The sequence below is a fragment of the Delphinapterus leucas genome, chromosome 11 (assembly GCF_059928025.1).
Source record: "Delphinapterus leucas isolate spDelLeu-1000000601 "Yukka" chromosome 11, BTC_Dleu_Yukka2, whole genome shotgun sequence".
In the NCBI taxonomy this organism is placed as follows: Eukaryota; Metazoa; Chordata; class Mammalia; order Artiodactyla; family Monodontidae; genus Delphinapterus; species Delphinapterus leucas.
This window is the reverse complement of record NC_143139.1, coordinates 32119660-32140767: the sequence shown is the minus strand read 5'-3', so window position 1 is coordinate 32140767 and position 21108 is coordinate 32119660. Positions and strand designations below refer to the sequence as shown.

Sequence of the window (21108 nt, the reverse complement as noted above, 5' to 3'; positions counted from 1 at the left end):
CTTCACAGCAACCCTTGCCGTTATCTGAGGTCTCTGTTGGGATTGCATTCCAGTCTACTTTTCCTTCTGCCTGATGCTACTGCTTTCACTCCCACACAGGTGTTGCTCCTGAGAAAGCTCTCAAGCATCTCATGTACAAATCTTTGTCTCAGAGGCTGTTTCCCACGCCATGTAACCTGACAGTATATATAATCAAAGAGCCATTTTTTCTTTGTGGAGAATTAAGGTAATTTAAATACTGGGCTGAGTGAAATAACCACAGATGTTCATATTCACAATTGGTAAATAATGTACTGTTACTTTGCTAGGATTTACACAGACAAAAAGATGTTTTTTTATATAACATAAAAAATGTGAACCATATGATATTTAATAATTTAAATGCAATTTGATTCTTGTGGGCCTCTGTATCTTTATGTAATCCAGGAACTAATCAAATTGTATTAAAACACACTCAGGGGCTGAGGTACCATTTACTGGTCCTGACAGTTTCCTTTTTGAGGGATTCAAGACAACACTAGGCAACGTATATATGACCACCCATTGGTTCCCACTTATGGATACTATGATGTTTTTAGTAAAATTTATGTAGCTATTTCTTTAAGGTCCTGTTAGACATTTGTCTCATATGCACTGTCTAAAAGTAACACTTTATAACAAGATATCTAAAATTCAAACTAAATCTATTTGAAAAATATCAGTGGAAGATTCTACATCTCAAATTAATAGTGTTTTTTTTTTTTTTACCTCTCTCAGGATTTTCTGTGATCTATGAAACACAGATAATACTAGCTGGAAAGCTGTGAATACTTCAAAGCCATCAAAGCAAACTTCAAAGCAAGGGCCCAGTTTTAAAATTATTTTCTGGTTGTTGTGGAAAGTGAGAACCAGGTACTTATGGGGCATAAATAAATAAATAAATAAAGGTATTTATGGGGAACTGGGTATTTATGGGGAAGCTCTGGGGAGCAGTCATCAGCACATTGATAACAGTGTTACTGGGTAGTTCAGTGATGCCAATGGTCAGTTCATCAGTCACAGACGAGGTGTCAATTAGCCAGAAAATGATAATCCATCAAGAAGGTCACCTGATGAATGTGACCTTACATAGAAATTGCTGAGGAGCCTATTTATGTATAGCATTTGCTTTAAATGTTTTTATCACTGTTGTTTTTAATCAGTTATGAAACCAGTTTCATTTTCCTGAGATTTAGGACCTAGCTACCTTGCTTTCAAGAGACTGAAATGACAGTATGAAAGATTCGTAAGGCCACTTCTTTCTAAATTAATGTTTAACTTCGTTTTAACAGCTTTTTAGAATACTTAGTATCTAAATGGATCCCACACATCTGAAAAAGAATTAACAGTCACAGGCTCCTCTCAAATATATCTGTGAATAATCTGCTGTGCAGATGAGCATCATAGAAATGAATCTGTGATTTTTATGCATCTGCTAAGATAACTGGTTTTTATTGGTGATGTTTTATTTCAGAAGGTGGAATGGAAAAGACTAAATTAAGCCACCTAATCTATGCCAGTTCAGGAGGAAATACTTCCCAACACTTTTTAGTCTACATTTCACATCCAGTGAAATATGACTATTGCATGGAGTACAGTCATTGACTTACTTTCTCTAGGTTCTACCAACTGCATTAAATATTATGTAGTGCAATTCTGAAAATATTTTTAATTTTTATTTTATTTTTACAAACTCTTGAAGGTTAATTGAGAGTAATTTACCCTCAAGTAGAGACACCACCCTTATATTTAGTTCTTAAAATGATCACCACAAACAAGACAGTAAATTCTTCTTTGCCTCCCTCTTTAGATTACCCTAGAATCTGGATAAGACTCTGGTCGGGCATTTCTGTTACAGTTTAGAACTAATTTTGTGGCAATAGGAAATTAATCCTGATTAAAATCCTGAGTTTTTCAAATTCAAAATCTTAACTTCTACCCTATCTGAGTTTTCTATCTCAAGTTATCTGGGGGTCACTGAGTTAGTTTCCTGAAAAGCTTCATTGATATTGGGTATATGGGGGGCATTATCTTTACTATCATTATATTCCTCATGGCTCAAAGAATATCCTTACTTTTACAAGTAATAATGTCTAATAAGTAAAATAAATATGGTTTTGAGTTATTGAAAAAATCTATTTTTAGTATATTATTGAATTGGACTAGGTTTTACTTAAAGCTTAAAGTTTTAAAAATGATTTTCATGGTCTTCTTAGGCTACTCTTTGCTTTATATGACCTTTATTGGGATAGTTGCACTTGGACAAATTCTCAGATTGGTGCTAGAGTAATTATGAAACCAAAGGCAACATCATCAGGAAGAATTCAGACAGTTTGCAGTGTATTTTATAACGATCACTTTGAATTCTTTTTATAGTAAGGAGGGACAGAGATAAAATGAATATTGTAATAATTTAGCCATATTTTATTATTATTATTATTTCAGTGATGGATATAAATAAAAAGAAGTATGTATTAAGCCATTTTTACACAAAATAGCTAATTCAATTTTTTTCTTGTTTTTTGAATTTATTTTATTTATTTATTTTTTTATATAGCAGGTTCTTATTAGTTATCTGTTTTATACATATTAGTGTATATATGTCAATCCCAATGCTAATTCAATTTTACAGCATGGAAAGCAGCAAATGAAGAAACATGACAGTTACTAAATCAATAATCAATTCATCTCATCACACACAAAACACTGTTTTGCTTTATATGATATATACATATTATATTTTACACACTTTATTTTTATCTATAATATAGTAAATCATTATCACTATGACATCTCACGATACCTTGTTCCTCTCTCTCTTTCATAGAACTAATATTATACCTTGCATTATAGTTATTTGTGAACAAGTGTGTATTACTGGAGACTGTGCAACAGTAAACACCTTGAGGGCAGGGATCTCACCTTATTCTGCTTTTATATCACCTTCAACAAATTGCCCTGTACACAGAATTCACTTGGAATTTAGCCATTCATCGTTTACTCAAGAAACATCTATGTGGGTACTGAGTTAGATTGAAAACAGGGTTTTTGCCCTCCAGAGATTCAGAGACCAGTGAAAATCACAAACAAGTAAATTGAGAAAGGATACCATTTGGTATATGTTATGACAGAGGTAAGCACTGGTTACCTTGGAAGGAAAAAGGAGGGGGTATTCTTAAGTTCAGGGACTCCAGGAAGATTTCCTGGAAAAGGTGGTACCTGACCCAAGCTTTGAGGAGGGCTACAACTTAGTGAGCTAAAGGGCAATGGGAAATTCTAGGAAGAAAGAACAGCAAGGTATATTGACCAGTTTGACAATTGAGGAATAAAAATTGTATCATTATCCATCATGACTGGCAATTTTGAGAAAAGGACCTGATATGCTGAATCCACCTGGGTAATAAAATACTCAGTTTGGTAGAAAAGGTCAGGGAATAGGAGTGCGGTAGGGGTGAAAGAAGGGCCGATAGAGCTTGTTTGTTTTTAGTTTGTTTGTTTCGTTTAGAAAAGCAATGACAATTTTTCCTTAGTTTTAAGATGTGAGTTCTCCCCAATATCTTCTTGTTTCTGAAATGGGGATGCAGCTTGCAATCAATACGGATATTAAAGGTGGTAGCTTGTCAACTCTGCATGCCCCCAGCTGTCCTTACACTTGATGATGAGCCTTGCAAGTAACAATACCGTAAAACAGATGACACCTTCAAAATCAAGAAAATACATAATTTTGTAGTTTCTCAAATCATCTTGTTTTCAAAGAGGACTCAGTGAATACTGGGGACAAAAGCTTTCTTTTGTGAATGCAGTTGTAGCTATATCCCCACTCCTATTCCTTGATCCGATTTGTATTAAATACCAGGCACTGTATGATATGGTAGAAATGCAGAGATGCAGAAAAACTAAACATAAATACAGAAGGATCTGACTATATTTCAAATTCTGGAGGAGCTTTGGGAAGAACAACCTACTCTGTCTTGGGTTCAGAGAGAACTTCCCAGAGGGTGAGCTTTGAATTGAGTTACAAAGGATTAGGGTTTTTATCAATATATGTATAGGGGTATGAAAAACACACTAGGAGAAAGGATATTTCAATGAAAAGCAAAGAGATGGGGAAAATCACATTGTTTTCAAATAAGAAATTATAGTTTGGTTTGGTGAAAATTTGGGCTGTTAGGAATGTATGAGGAAACACAGCAGGTTGTGAAGGATCATTCATGCCAGGCATAGATTTATGGGAAAGTGGGGAAAGGCTTTCAAGCTCTCAAAAGTGGGAGTGTCAAGTCACTTTCCCATACTGACGGGCTCTCATAGGTGAGACAATTTGATTTAAGCTGTTAAAACAGATGGGGAAAGTGGTAGTAGAGAGGACCTGCTTCTCTTTGTTATACTGAAAAGGCCATCTCTGTAGAACCCTCTGAGGAGAAATATAAATAGCATCTATTATCTCACCGCCTTTCTTCATCCTTTCCTCCCTCCCTCCCATTTCTTTTTCCTTCTTCCTTTATCAGATGTTTATTGAGGACCTATGATGTGCCAGGAGCTCAGTATTTGTGGATCAGTTTAGTGAATAAGTATGGAAAGCTCAAAGGGAGAAGAATATTTGATATTTATAATAAAATGAACATGGACTTTGGCATTCGGCAAATCCCAGTTTGAATTTCAGGTGTTCTACTTGCTGACAATATGAATTTGTCATTTGATTACTTTGTGCCTCGGTCTTCTCATTTGTAGAATGGGGACAATATTAGCTAACTCACAGGGTCACTGAAATGAGATCATAACCTCAAAAGTTACCATTTATGGCATCCCCATAATGTGTTATGCCCTTTAAATATATCTCATTTAATCCTCAATAAAACCCTTCAAGGTTGATATTAATCAATTAAACAAAGGTTCAATGAAGTTAAGTAACTAATTCACAGCCAGAGAGGAAATAAGTGGTGCTATTGCTTGATTACAAAGGCTCTGTTCTTTCTTCTGTGCTCAGTGCCTCTCCTATGTATCACATTGTGTTTGGGCTCTATTTTCCATGTTGTCTTAAAAGTGAGGTTCACAGCTGCATAGGCAGAACCAACTTCAAACAAACAAACAAACAAAAATATGAGCCGCTAAGGAAATATAGAGCACACTTAAGGAGTGAATGGCAAAATCTATCCATTGCAAATCAACTTAGCATGGCTGTGCTCTTTTAAATAAAGTGCCAAGAAAACAATATTTACACATATTCTATCATTTAAATTGACTTCAGAGACGCTATTTGATTGCATCCTTATGGTTTATAGAGCCCTGCAGTGATGCCTGGCACCAAGTCCATTCATTTTTGCAGGAAGATCAAGATACTCAACTATCCTCATCCCATATCCTGCTTTGGTCAGGCCGTTTGTCCCATTTTCCCTAAATATGTCCAATTAGTCATATCCTATGACCTTGCTTTTACAATAAATCCTGGACACCAAACATACTACATGGCTGGCTGGATATACAATAATTATGCTGAATTTCAAAATAAACCTTGGCTCCTAATCTAAGCCACTCTAAATAAGGACTACAACCATGAAGACCCTTAGATTATCCTTACCCATATAGAACTGCCCTTTCTCTGTAATGTCTGCTATGTTAGGGTTGTACATTTCCACATTTATATTCTAATTGCTTTGTGATTAAACACTTTGAAGACTGGCTTCTTAGCTTATGCTTCTTTTGCAACCTCTGTTGCTATCTAGCACAGTACTGAGCACAAAGCGGGTACAGAGTAATTATTTGTGGTTATTCAAAGTTTCCCAAACTTTCCTTTACATCAAAAAACATTAATATCTGAATTCTACCTTAATTCAATTATAGGAAAATATTACTATCACTGATTACAATAGTGGTCTTTAATCTATGGGCTTATTATTTTTTAAACCATACTTAGTAATTCTCTTTGTTCATATACTCTTGAAAAGAATTTTTTAACTTTTTATTATTTAAGTAAAGGTACCTGAGACAGACCCTTAAGAGCCTTAGAAGTAAAAGGTTAGCTCAGGAAAAATCTAATTTCCACTGAGATGAGAGCAAGTTTCTAAAAATTTCCTATAGTATTTCTAAAAAGCTACATAAAGCAGCAGTGAGGGGATATTCTTCACCAGGACCCAAACTACCATTAAGCAAGATTTATAGCTTGTTACAAAATGGCACAAATTAGCAATTAGATGTTATATGTTGGAACACAGAATATGGGGCTGTTACCTTTTAAGCTTTTTGTTGAAAGAAACAAAGAACACTTCATAATAAACTTTAAAGCTGTTACTCCACATTGGGAGTGAACGAATTAAGAGAGAAGGAATGAATACAGCTGGAAGGGAGATGGAGATGGACGGCGCAGGTTATATGGATGACTTTGGAAATGTTGCATTAAGATATGAAAATCACAGTTGTATTTGAATTACCTAGAATTCTAAATCTGAAGACAACATTACCACCCAGTGGTACCTAAATCCTTATTAGTCACAAGAAGAAGACATTTATTAAGAATGACACCTAAAATTCTTATGGTGTATGCCACAGAAAGGGTTATGAGAGAAAACAGTGATTGAGGCAGAGCTTGTTCTGGGCAACCTGCTCAACTTTATTTCACAAATTGTAAACTTTTCAAGGGCAGAATCCTTCATAGAACTACAGTCTAGGGCCTCTACTTGAGTACCTAGTGATTTAATTTTTGTATCTTTCTTAACTATTTAATAGGATTGATTGAATACCTAGTAAATGACCTGTAAAAATTCAATATATGAAAATATACCCACATAAAATGAATTTATTGAACAGTGATTGGCTGTTGTGTAAAGATTTTTCACTATCAGTTAATCTTCATAAATAGTTCCTCTTGTAAAGTTCTGAAATCACAATTTGCTAAAGATAAGCAGCCCATTTGCTACTATCTAACAGGATTGGAAGTGAATAAATACGTGCATATGTTATGTAATGATGTAAATAAAATAATGTATTTTAGAACTATTTTCAACAAATATTGAAATTAAAGAACTTTCTAATCAGATTATCCCACTTAAGTAGCAAATTCAGGTGAGTTGAAGAGTCAAATATCTCAGCATATCTATTAGCTAAGTTTTCAGCAACATGTCTCCTTTGTGTGTAACATGGAACCAGTGAAAATGTTTTCCTCCAGTATTTCCTCTAAATAGAAAGATATGCAGCTAGAGGTAGCTGATCTCCTGGGTCTAGAACAATTCAATAAGTAGTGAAAATTTGAAGAAATTAAAGGTATACATTAAAAAAAATGTGATATTCTGATCCTTATAGTAGAGAAAGGCACTTCATTTATTAAACCTACCTAAATCATTAAGATATTTATTTTTATTCATATCAAAAATGCTCTAACAGGGCTTCCCTGGTGGCGCAGTGGTTGGGAGTCCGCCTGCCGATGCAGGGGGCGCGGGTTTGTGCCCCGGTCCGGGAAGATCCCACATGCCACGGAGCGGCTGGGCCCGTGAGCCACGGACGCTGGGCCTGCGTGTCCGGAGCCTGTGCTCCACAACGGGAGAGGCCACAACAGTGAGAGGACCCTGTACCGCAAAAAAAAAAAAACACTAAAAAACAAAAAAACTGCTCTAACATTTAAGGTTTTCTTCAAAAGGCTTGGATAAAGTAAAGTCTAACTAAATGTACATGTTTTATTTTTTAATCACTATATTATCACCACCCTACGCACATCATAGTTCAAATGTGAAATCAATTTATCTTACTTTTCAAAGCAGAAGTAAAGATGACTTTCATTTTTAACATTCACAATTTTAAGCAATTTTGCATTCTAAAAAAATCCAGGCTAAAAAAATTCGTACTCCAATGTTAGTAGTAACTCCATTTTTTATAATCTGCCTTATCCCAGAGAAACTTCTTGAAAATGCAGTCGACCTCATCTTTGAATCCACCACTTTCTGGATTTTGTCCACCTTTCTCTATTTAGATGCTCTGTAATTGTCACCACTGATCTCGCTCCAGGTTAGGTTCTCCAGGAAGCCAATTCTGCGACAGAATTTAGTGGTAAAGAGCTGAGAAGCATTCCCTCTGTGGAAGGGAGGAAAAAGAAGCAGTACTGGGCAGAAGGAGAACTGAACTATGATGCAGGCCCAACAACAGTTGCAGGGAGCTCTGGAGCTCGAGCTGCCTTTCAGAGGGTCCCAATTCAGGCTGAGATGCCCAGGCCCATGTAGACTTGCATCCATCTGCCATTGGAGAGATTGAGCCTCCTGGGAGGGGAATAACCTTGGGTGAGGGGCTCTCTGCAGATAAGACAGTCCCTGAGGGGCTGACAGTGCTTTCAGCAGCTGGGGCAACAAGTCCTTCCTGAAGAGGCACCGGGGCAGCATACCACAAATTTTCATATCCAAAGACACTGCAGTTCTTATCCTGTCTGACCACATTGGCCACTCCTTTTTAAACACCTTCTCTGCTTGGCTTCTCCCACTATTCTTCTCTTCCTTCTCACTCTATAACAGTTTCACTTTTTCTCCTTTTCTTTCTTCTCCTTTTTGTGTTTCTTAATATTGTGTCCTTGGTTCACAACTCTCCTCACTGTTCAGTTTTTCTCCTCACTTTTTACATCCTTCTGGGTGATCTCATCCACCAAACACATATATGCCAGGTCTTCATTTTGAATATTCACTGTCTGCCAGCATTGCTCAGATAGCCCATGATGAACTCAGTGGCCTTCTCTCCTCTTTCCAGAACTCACTTCCCTTCTCTTATTTCTCCTCTGTAAATTTCACTATACCTCCCTGGTCTCACAAGCCAGAAGCCTAATGAATTTACCTCCTCAGGGTCTCAATTCTGTCCTCGCTTTTACATGATTTCTATCACTAACTAACTCTGCAACAGCCTCCAAATTAGCCTCCCTTGTAGTTTTGCTGTGGTACCTACCCCATCCCCAACCCAAGCCCAATGTCCCCAGACACACACCACAGCCAAGTCTACACTCTTAACTCCTAACAGAGTGATTTCTCCCTCTTTAAAAACAAACAAACCAACAAACAGACACAATCCTGGGACATGGGATACTCTCCAAAGCCTGGTGTTGCCCACCACCTCTCAGGCCATGTTCTAGAGCCTGCCTGCTACTTGAGGTTTTAGTAACACTTGTCGCTTGTAGTTCCCCTACTCCAGGTCCATTCACACCTAGCACCTGTTTGCCACCTCCATGGACTTCTTTACCCTTCTATCTTTTTGATTCTCTCTCCCTTCTCATCCCCCCTAATGCCCCCCCCCCGCATCGAGTCCCTTTGCACTCTTCCTGAAGTCTGTCAACATCTCTGTTAATTCAACATTTTCACTTATCACATTATATGAAAATTCTCTGCTTATGTGTCTTTCTTCTACTGCCATAGTGTGCTTCTCAAAAGCAAGGACTGTCACATCTGTCTTTGCATCCCTCATGGAAAAAATGAGGACTTGGCACATATTGGACAATCGAAGCTTACTGAAAGTAGTTTATTGAACTGAACAGCATGGCTAGAGTTTAAGGCAGCTGCTAATTGGTTGACAAAAGCAAGACATTATTGTGATGTGTCCTCATTTTTTCCTCTGATTATAAAGGATAGATAACCTCATTCAAGAAAGTTAAAATGAATGGAGAATTTATTATAGAAACGTACTGGAACTGGGGAAATGAGACCTCTCTGAAGACCTGCTATTTATTATTTACGCTTCTCTTTCTCATGACCCATGTGCTCATAGAGACACTTTCTCAAGTGTCTCTGATTCTCAATATATTTTATCCTCGTAGATCTGGTGGACCACAGACCCTCAAGCTTCCCAATCTACTTAAAGCCTTCTCCCTCTCTCGATCTCTCTCTTTCTCCCTCTGCATTCTAATCCCCTTAGTAATGGCCTGTTTCCCAATAAATATTTCTGAGACTGAAAAACATCTAATTGCACCCTCAACTTCATGTACTAGGTGACTGCTCCTGGTTTACTCAGCTCTTAGGTATGGGGCAGAGAGGCAGGCAGAGCGACATGGTCTTTCACTAGAAGCTATGGATGAGGCAGAGGCTATGGTCTTTCAAGGAACCATGGTGAGACTCAGTGAGTGTCTGCTGGCAGGGTGTGGGTTAAAGGACAGTCAAGCACCTGACCTGCCTTCAAGGAGTGCACAATTCTGTCACACACACTTGACGGTAATACCAGACAGATGAATGTAAAAAACAAGAAACTCAAAAAGCGCAAGCAAAATGCTATGAGAATTCCAAGGTGGGAGCAGTTCCACGGTAGCTGCCGTCAATACTGTAATTGTTGTCACTGTCCATGAAGGTTCCATTTCAGTTTTGATACTAATTCATGGGTGCAGGTTGTGGGGAGACCTTCCAGTTGCACCAAACCAGTCAATATCTGCCCCCATTTGGAACATGTTGTTCAACACCAATGAACACCCCATTGATAAATTTCCATCATGTAATCAATCAAAAAGTTACATTCGATTTATGTATGAAAAATCAAACTTAGAAGTCAACAGATTTAGATATTACCATACAATCTCCCTCATAAATAAATCTGTTTTTAAGTCCGAAGTGCCTAACAAGCTACTGCAGCTCTCTTGGTCCAGCTGGTTATTTAATCAGATTAGTACAAAACAGGCAATTTAGTTCGTGTCAATAGAAGGGCCTTGTTCAAATTACCCATTTATTAATTCTTAAGAGGTTAATAAATAACCTACTTTGAATAAAATAAATCACTGCAGATAACAGTTGTGTTCCTGGCACATATAAGAGTTAATAGATGCATGAAAATTGCTTGGTATGAAGGTTACTGGATCTACACAAACCCTAGATTCTTGCAACTGTGTTCATACTGGAGCCGGATTGGCCCAACTCCAGCTGAAAATAATTTTCTTGAAACAACATTCTTTTTCTTCTGCCAACTGAAAGCCTTAACTCCTCTGAGGGAACAAAAAATATCAACCAAATTTAAACTTGGCCTCATTTCACACCTAGGTACGTTATTCTGATTGTTTCACTGGGCTCCTCAGTGAGCACATACGCTTTTGTTACAAATCTGAAACTGTATTCTACTTGGCCCATGTTATCAGAGAGCAAAATCTAGAAACATAGAAAGAAAATATTAAAAAGTTCAATGTCATAATGATTCTGTTATAGAGAAATTATCTTTTTGCTCTTGGTCATGTAGGTAGCATTCACTGCTAGTCTTAAATTTTCACATCCCCTGATAAACTTTAATTTGCCTTAGCTTGTAAGAAATAATAACAAAAGAAACAAAAAGGCAGGTGACCTGAGAATTACATCTATAAGTAAATACATATGATTTGGATCATCAGGTGTTGATGTTTGTGTGAGCTAATTTGCTTTAATATTACCAGCTAGAAATACGCAGGCTTCCAATCCCAAGTCACTTTTGTATATAGTATCCTCTCTTCTGGGGGCAGCCATGTGCCCCTCGTGAACACCTGGCTAAGAACATGCTCACTTTCATGTGTGCTCTGAGCTGCTGCTCCTCCAAATAAAAATAGAAACTAGTCTGCAACACCACACGGGGCTCCAGTGTATGATATGAGCCTATCACTGGTTTCCTTTGATATCTTATCTATTCCATTAACTCAATAAAATAGAGCGCAAAGTTAAGGACAAACTGTAGGAGGGCTCCCCTTGGAAAACACACACAAGACCTTTAAGCTGGGTTTTAACTTATCGAATAAAAGCCAGTTAAATGGAAGCTAATACTTCATTTTCACCCCCTTTATTAAAGATCGTAAGCACCACAATTCAGGAGTAGAGAAAATAAAGTAAATAGATGAAGGAGTACAGGTGGAAGCAATAAAGAGTATGGCTTATCTATTTTCTCAAGATTTAGGAAGCACTTAAAGGCAAAACTACAGACAAGCACTTTAAAATTCTACAACAAAGGCTCCTTAACAAACACAGTGGTCCTTTCTGGATGCAGAAATCTGGCTTGATTTCTTAGCAGAAGATAAACAGCTTAACCGAGGCATAATCAGGGAAGATGCCACCTACTACTTCCTCCATATTATACTTTTATGTCAATTTAGTAATTCAGAGAAAAATTAGATTGATTAATCCACTCCCCTGCTCCTCCACCACCCAAAGAAAAACAATAGTATAACTCAAACTCTTATAAACCAAACTAAAGGGAAGTGTTCCACCTAGAGACTGTTTTCATGAGTCCAAGCAGATGAGAGCTTATCTAGGAATGAAGATGATGTTAACCTAGGCTCGCAAGTTTATAGTAAAAAGAGAAGCAAAAGGTATTGCCCCTGGTGTAATTAACAATGTTAATCTTCCTTTTCCTCTCTATGGTGATAAAGGAGTCATTTTTATATTTAATTAATGCAGAGGATCATTTTGGAAAGTGGCTAATGAGCCTCTGATCACATTACCATGAAAATGTGCATTAACATTGCAACTAAGGAGGCTGTTTCATGTGTAGCAAATCCACTTTGTAATTAGCCCACTGTGAAATGAATCACGTCAGGGGGAAATCTGAGGGAACCAGTAGGCAGTGGGCACTTGGCGACTGCTGTGCCCACAGACCACCAACATCCCAAACATTGTCTTTCATCAGCAATATCATCTAAAATCAAAAGTAGTAGTGTGTCACATCTGGGACAAACCGGAAGAAGGGAGGAATAAACTTTATTTTGCCAAACAAGAAATTTGGACTTCATACACCCCCAGGGAAACCTGCCTAAATAAAATGGTGAATTAATAGAATTCTATGAAAACTCTGAAGGCTGGGAATATCATTTTCTTTCTTATTTTTATTCTGAAAAGCCCTCAGATATACATTAAAGGGACATCCAAATTTACACACATTTTTCCTTTTCATTACAATACAAATATTGTAATAAGCTCTTGAAATTAATTTCTAGTGCTAAACAAAGAAATTATAAAAAGGATCCAAGAACAAATGATAAGAAAATTCCTTTATCTACTTTTTTAATCCAAGCCGAGACATAGCATGTATTTTTTCTCATAAAATACAAATATACCAGGCCTTCCTCTTAAAACCAAAGCACAAATTCCTAATTAGTCAAATAATTCCTCTGACTAACAAGATTTGGCAAGAAACTTTTCCTGTCTATTCCAAATAACTGAGCTCACAGACCTATTAAATCCCAATATTTATGCAGACAATGATACATTTGATTTTCAAATGTCAACACTATTCCAAAATGAAAGAGGGGCTTCAAAATATTACAGACATGGATCTCAGTGTTACTCCTTTTACTTAACTGACATCTTGGCAGTAGATACAAAAAAATGTTAAAAAGAATCCCACAGGAAGTCATCTGAAGGGGGAGTGGCAAGGAAGCTGAAAACTGCCACCCCAAACCAAAATAAAAAGCCCCCAGCCAGCAAGTCTGCCCTTCATTCTGAAATCTACAGAAAGAAAAAATAAAGCTAGCCACAGTTCATTTACCATTTTTCAGACAAACACAAAGCCTGGCTATTTAGTTGCTGGTAACAGACCCTGCACTCACCTGGGAAACTTCATACAGCAGTTTGTAGTGTTCCTCTCTTTTCTGAAAAGTGCACAAATTGCAGCCCATTCTAACAAGCAGAGAGAGAGAGCAAATCTTCTAATTTCCCCAGAACTGAAAGGCAAGTGAACTGAAAGGGAATCACCCTCCAGACTTGACTACTGTTTTTCATCAGTCACTTCAGTCCAGAAACACAGACAAACCGCTGTTAGCTGGAAGCACAAGCCAGGGTGCTGTGTAGCAGCATGCTCTTCTTCGCTTTCCCTAAGTATCTTGCACTCACGGATACACACACAGAGTTTCCAGTCAGTTCATGGCAACACTCCCCCTGTCTCTGCATCAGTGCACATGACTACACAGATTCCAGCTCATGAATATTAATAGTACCTCATTGATTATTTATGACAGAACATGTTAGCAGGGAGGGGTGTCATAGCTGCTGCTGGTGACAGATGAATATTCACTAATTAAGAAGCAAATGTAGTGTGGTTAAACAAAATTCACTTGTGTCAATACCATCTCTGTTTATTAAGGATAGAGAGGTTGAGCATAGGGCATTTCAAAGAAGAACATACACTTAATTTCTCCATTAATGTAAGCTTTTAATATGGGAGTAAGAAATTCAGAAACAAATTTATACTTAGTTCACATCTCCATGTTTTGTCACAATTAGAAGAAATATTTTCAGTATTATTAAGTCTAGGGGAAGATGGATAGGAGCAATTATTTAAATTTATAAAATAAACACAGAGGCAAAGGAAAATTTGGGGAGTGATGTGGGAAAGGAACAGAAGATGGGGGGTGTCATTCAGAGTTTTAATCCTGATCCTACAAAAATAACTGAATAGTTTATAGGTAAAGATCATTACTTACTAGGGAGGAAATAAGGCATATTTTCTTAATCTAAATAAAGAACATTTAAGCAAGTATCAGTAGATATACTTGTACAGATAATAAATATTTTAATTAGATAATGGGGCATATCAATTGAATGTAGATTTGCAGCCTTGTAATACATGCAGGCCTATATTTAAAAATTAGATAAACACAATGGCTTTTCTGAGAAAAATTTCAAATGCATATAGTATTTATGCTAATTTTATTAAAGTCATATATAATATTTCAGAAAGCTGACACTGGTAATATTTAAATTCTAATGTAATGCACATTGACTCCATTTATGATTCTATACTTAGAGTTCATAATATACAAAGGTGAACACAGACTTAAAAACTGAACTTAAATGTTTTGATAATAGAAGTAATGAATTTAATTTCATACTCTCGCAATATATATATTGTATTGCAAGCTGGCATTTTTTGTCCCTTAAAGATATGCTGCAAACAGCTAAAGCAGATAATAAAAGAAAATTCCTTTTGTTCCTGTACTGACTTATCCACAACCTCTGCTAATTAAGAAGTATGTCCTTGTACCAGCACATCTTTAAACTGGACAGGATAGCAGGTGGGTTCCAAAGCAAAAATAATTACTTGGAAACTGATGACTCTGCTTAGGAATTACGTTGGATCCTGAAGATTTTTAATTGCTCAACACTTATGGATAGCTACTTTTGGGGGTCCAATTTCCTAAAAGTGCTTTGTCAAATGTTTAGAACCGATAACAGGAAATGATTCTAATGAGTACTAATTGTTAACAAATTGGCTTTGCAACTAGCAACACCTCAACACCAGCAAGGAGCCAGGAGATAAGCAATCAACTGCTGCTTATCAGCCATTTCCCTTGGGATGTAATAATCCGATTTTCTGGGCCTAATTTCACCTAACAGCCTGGATGAAAGCCAAGCTAAGAGAACTAGATGAAAGCGGCATCATAATTGAGGACCTGATGTGAACAAAGTTTACCAGGACTTCCTGCAAATTAGAAACCACTTGTAGTAAATATTAATTATTTTGATTCCTTTATGAAAAGGATATTTCAAGGAAGTATTTGAGGGGACCTTTGTGAAAGTCAGTTGTGGCCACAAACGGATGCAACCTCCTTAGGTGCAGTTGTAAAATATATATGTTTGATGCTTTTTAAAATTTTAATTTTCTTTGAGTCTCTACACCACTTCCCATGAAGTGTTCTTATGCTAGAGATCACATCCTCAAAGCAAGCATTGACTGTTTTTTGAAGGATTCTACATTGCTGAGCTGTGATAGAATTAATGACTCTCAGATGTTTAAATTCTGTGCTTTAAAAAGTCAGATCAAGGAATTAGAATGCAGTAAGGCAAGGATGGTTCACTCATCTATCAATGAAAGTGTTTGCTTCCCTCACTGATAAAAGTCTTTATGCAACAGGTTTTGAAAGCTAAGTAGGAAACAATTATTGAAGCTATGGTTGCTTATTGGGGCTTTCTTATAATATTTTGCAGTTGGTTTGTAAAGAAAAATTAAATAATCACAGCTTTAAAATATTTTCTTAGTCATAAAAATGTAAAGAACGAACAGTGAAGTAAGAAATTTCAAATTAAAGTTATTCTTTCAGCAATAGCTTTTTGACTGTTTTCTTTACTCATTACTATTTCTGCTATTCTCTAATTTCTATCTCAGGAAGCAAAGGCAGCTTCTCCAATCATTTATCAAATGCTGCCCTTGGCCCATGCACCTTGGAAAGATTCCATCTTTTGCTCCTAATGGGTTCATCCTGGAGAATTGAAAGGTGATTTGAAAAAAAGAACTATAATTCCAAATTTCTCTAAATTTCAATAGAGAATGAGGCTTGGATTTTTCCAATGACTAAACTGTGAAATCTTGTATTAGAATATAAAGTTTGAAGCAAATAGAGACAAATGAGTTAACCTGAACAATGTTTTAACAATGCAAATAGATTAGATATTATCTGTCTTGGACAGTAACAATATGGAAGAGTATGGGTTAAAAATAAACAGAGAATAGATGTTTATCTTCCCAAATATCCTTAGGAACAAATTCATCAAAGTGTAAAAACATATGTTGGGTTGGGTACATATTTCAAGATATAGTTGTTTATTTTAATTGCTTTTAATTTATGTTAGTTTACTCCCCTCAAACTCAGTGGCATTCAAAATAGGAGATGTTCATCAAGATCTGGAGTGCTATATAAGAGGGCTCAGTGAGAAGTAAATGAAAGAAAGGAATCCAGCATTTACCTTGCTTTTCCTATATAAACAGTACTACTAGACTAAACAAATAGTAGATGAGAGGAAGTGTCTCTTTGTAGAATTATGCCAGCTAACAAACCAAAAACAGGAATGATAGAGCATGCCCATGCCAGCATCCCTTAATTATTTAATGGACCTAGTAGCGAGAATTAATGGCTGCTGACATGACACACTCACACATACACACACACAGGAGATAACTGGACATTGTGTACCACCTGACAGAAGAAAATGACACCTTTCCAAAAACGAGTCTTTCCCAAAGTTGAGCAAATTACATGGAATGTGGAGGACCAAGGAACATGTTAAATTATGCCATGGAGACGCAGTCAGCCAAATTCAGACTGTGGGCAACTCAACATCGATAGATACACATTCCAGTTTCTGAGAGAGAAGGAGCGAGTGAGAGAGAGGAAGAGTGAGGGAAGAGGGAAAGGGAGCTAGAGAGAGGGAGATAGGATGGCTAGGAAGTCTACAGATTGAAAGAGACTTTAATGACATTTTATAAACAGACATTACTAAGCTATATGTTTGGGTATGCAAATCATTTGGGTGATAAAATGATAAATAAACCTAAGAAAATGATTACCAAAAAAGTCAAGAGGATGGTTACTCCTTAGGGGTAGAGAGGGGGCTGTGTTTAGGAGGGGACACCAGAAAGTTTCAGCGTGGCTAACAAAGTTCTAACTCCTGATCTGGGTAGTGGTTTTACTAGGTGGTCATGTGATAATTCATTTAATTGAGCTTTGTTTTATGTGTTTTCTATATTTTTCCTACATTTACAAGAAAAGATTTTAAAAACTAATTAACAAAGAGGGTGTACCTGTGTTCCATCCCTGGTGGTCAATACAGTACACAGTTGCAAGCCCTACCAGAGAGAGATGGACAGTCCAAATGTGCCTATTTTGAGCCACCGATCCCCTTGAGTCTGTGACAGCTGCCATCAGTTGCATATGATTCTTTCTCTATTGCCTTTGCAATGACTGGGGCTGTTTCTCCTATGTGGGTGTGGACGTTCGGTAAGTAACTCCACTCTCTGACCCTCTCTCTATCCTTGCCACAGTCATGTGTGGATCTTCTAACTAGGCTATGACTACCTATCTTGACACTTAGTATACAAATTTCCACCCTAGTCTCAAACTTGCATTCATTTTAGGGATATATCTGGGCACTTTTGAGTAGCCACTTAGCTGCCTAACATTTTCTAAAGTTAATATCTTATATTCAATCACAAAGAACTGAGGCTCAGAGAGACAGGATCTTGCTCAAGGTTAAACTGAGTAAAGAGATCTGAACTCAGTTCTCCAATTACAAATTCTGTGGTTGAATTCGATAGCTAGTTTGCTGAGCTATCTCTCTTGTACAGGAAGCTAGAGCTACATCAATATGCCTTTACATGATCCTGATGACAGGAAATGAAGGCTATCCCTTCAAAGTGCTGAAATGAAGTGTGAGAGAGAGAGAGAGAGAGAGAGAGAGAGAATGAACAAACCTTTAAAAAGATATATATAGCCTGAAATAATGAAAGTGATTTGTAGTTAAAAATGTAAACTTTATCAAACTACTGAAAAAATTTTAATATGTCACAGCTAAATCACTTCAGTTGGCTAAAACCCCTCCACAGCCTTCATTGCATGTGGTCCCCAAGTACGCAGTAGAAAGTAGAAGAAAGGACAACTCATCCCGGTTTGCCTGGGATTTCCCTGGCTTTTAGCTCAAAGTTCCCTATCCTGGAAGGCCTACAGTCTCGGCAAACTGGTCCCTGGAATGCACACCTCTTTTTTTAGGCTCCAGCAAAGCCAAACGGCTGTATAAGAGTCCCCATCTCTTCCTACTGTTGGCCCAGATTTTACTTCATCCTGCTTATTCTTCAGAAACACAAATCAAGCTATTGTGGTTCAGTTTAATTTTTTTTTTTTTTTCTTTTTTGTGGTACACGGGCCTCTCACTGTTGTGGCCTCTCCCATTGCGGAGCACTGGCTCCGGACGCGCAGGCTCAGCGGCCATGGCTCACGGGCCCAGCCGCTCCGTGGCATGTGGGATCTTCCCGGACCGGGGCATGAACCTGCGTCCCCTGCATCGGCAGGCGGACTCTCAACCACTGCAGCACCAGGGAAGCCCCTTGTGGTTGAGTTTAAATGCTCTCTCCTTTCTGGACTCTTGGAGTTGAAGTAGTGATCTCTTCAACTTGTGAATTCTCAGTGCATTTTATCTGTATCCATCTCAAGACACATAACACTTCTACTTTACATCATTTTTACATACATGCCTTACCCCTCTTATTGGACTATGAGACATGTGAGGACAGCAGTAACATAAGTCCTGGGCAACCTGAGATGAGTTGGTCAATTGATCTTTGACTTCCTCAAAATACTAGCCTGGTGTCTTTCACACTGCAGGTCTGCAATAGAGGTATAGTGAATGAATGACTGTTATTGGGATATGAGAACAGACCTGATTCTGGCAAAGTGACATATATTTGTGTTTCTACTCTATACCTAATTTCCAGGTGGCATTTTTCCCCCATTAGGGCTGGTTCAAGAACATTAAGTCAAAGTACTGAAGAATCATAAGCATTAAGATAGATTTAATCTGGTTCAATTCTATATACATAAATTCGAGAATCCATGAAACAGAATTTTTTGTACCAGGTACACAAATAAGTAAAGTATGATCACATGAGTTTTATCAGTTATTTCATATATATATATATATATATATATATATATACTATGTCTACATTTCAAGTTATACTTTGTTCCACATATTAGTCACATATTCATTTATTTATTCCCCAAATATTTATTGGGCACTTATGTCTGGTGGTATAATAATGCAAGGTGTTTGAAATTATACATCATCTCATTTGATGCTTACAATTTCTCTGAAGTAAACATGTCAGATATTATCCCTTATTTATTAATGAAGAAATTATTAGATGTTGAAATTCCCAATGCCAGGAGACCTAGAGCCTTTGTCTTTTGGCTCTAAACCAGTGTTTTCTCCAGAATACTATGAATATCAACTAATATCATGAATTTACAAAAATGCTTCTGTTGATAGTACACACGTGACATCCATTTGCTTAGTTACAGCTCCAAGGACCAGTGTGTAATGGAGCATCCTTTTCACACTGAAATCACTAGGTGACCATCTTCATTTTGTATCTACAATTATTGCTTGCAGAACTAAGAGGGCTTTACCAACTTATGGACTCCTAAGAATGTCAAGTTATTAGACTAGACTCCAATGGAAAGAAGGGTGTGGATTGTAAGGAATAGGACTAGGGTTCCATTTGAGCTTTGTTACTATTACCTGTGTCACTTTGTGCAACTTACATACTCTGAAATAATACTTACCTTGCAGGCTGATTGTGAAGATGGAATGAGATAAAATACATGAGAAGGGATTCATTAACCGTGAAGTATTTGGTCCATACTGGGGCAATAGTTCGGCATGGGTTCTAGAATCAGTCTGCCCTGGGTCAAGTCCCAGCTCCCCTAATTTCTATCTATGTGATGTTGGGCAAGTTGTTATTTTTTAACTTTCTCTGTTTCTTTGTTTCTCATCTCTAAAGCAAGGATAATAATAGCATCTACCAAACAATTACTGCAGGGGTTAAAGTTACTGTGATGATAATGTGTCATGTATACCTGGCGCATAGGATGTACCCCCATCCCTACTGGCTACTAGTAATCATACAAGTAGTGTGGTAATGATAATAATGATCTCTGTTTCCAATTTCCAGGTTATCTATTTCTAATTTTTCTATCATAATGAATCTCTATTACATTATTTCAAATTTACTTCATGGAAACATCATAGCCATACTTCTGTCTACCTTGTTTGCTATTGTACACTTGCATGTTGGTCATTCAACAACTTCTGAAAGGCTGTTTCCCAGCCCCTTGTATAATAGAAATAGTGGCGCATTTTGTAAATGCATAAAAATTTTTTCTGTGTAAAGAATGTAATGTAATACATTCAGAGTAATAACCCTGATGTTATATTTACTTCTTTTAATGCATAATGTGTAAATAATGTGAACATAAGTGTACAAGAAACTGATGATCACATCTGAAGCAAGATTCATACAACTGTGAAATAGATAGTTCTTTGAGAAATTTAATGACTACTAATCTAGCCCAGTATAATATTGGCTTTCTTGATTTGATCATCTATAGGCCAATTGGCTATGTACATTCCAGGGTATCATGTTTTGGTAATGTCACACTGTTTAGCAACGTCATGGATAGTAAGTAGGGTTTCCCAGCACACTACCATCACCGTTTTTAGTTCTACAAAAGTGACCTAGTAAATGCTCAGCAAATCCTTTCATTTACCAGAATTTTTTGAACACCATGATGGGTAGAGAATGGTGATAATTCTTACACATTTTTGAAAATAAGAGCTAATACTTATTTAGCATTTTTTACATACCAGTCAT

At 37.1% G+C, this 21108-nt stretch overlaps 1 protein-coding gene across 1 annotated transcript in view; it reads right to left on the bottom strand.

Annotated features, from left to right (window-relative positions):
• Window positions 1–13848, bottom strand: part of PDZRN4 (PDZ domain containing ring finger 4) — a 144721-nt gene extending 130873 nt beyond the window's left edge. The window contains exon 1 of the mRNA XM_089920547.1: window positions 13517–13848. Coding sequence (XP_089776673.1) covers window positions 13517–13585 — 69 coding nt within the window. The 5' untranslated portion in view covers window positions 13586–13848. The remainder of the gene's footprint in view (window positions 1–13516) is intronic.
• Window positions 13849–21108: the final 7260 nt, after the last annotated feature.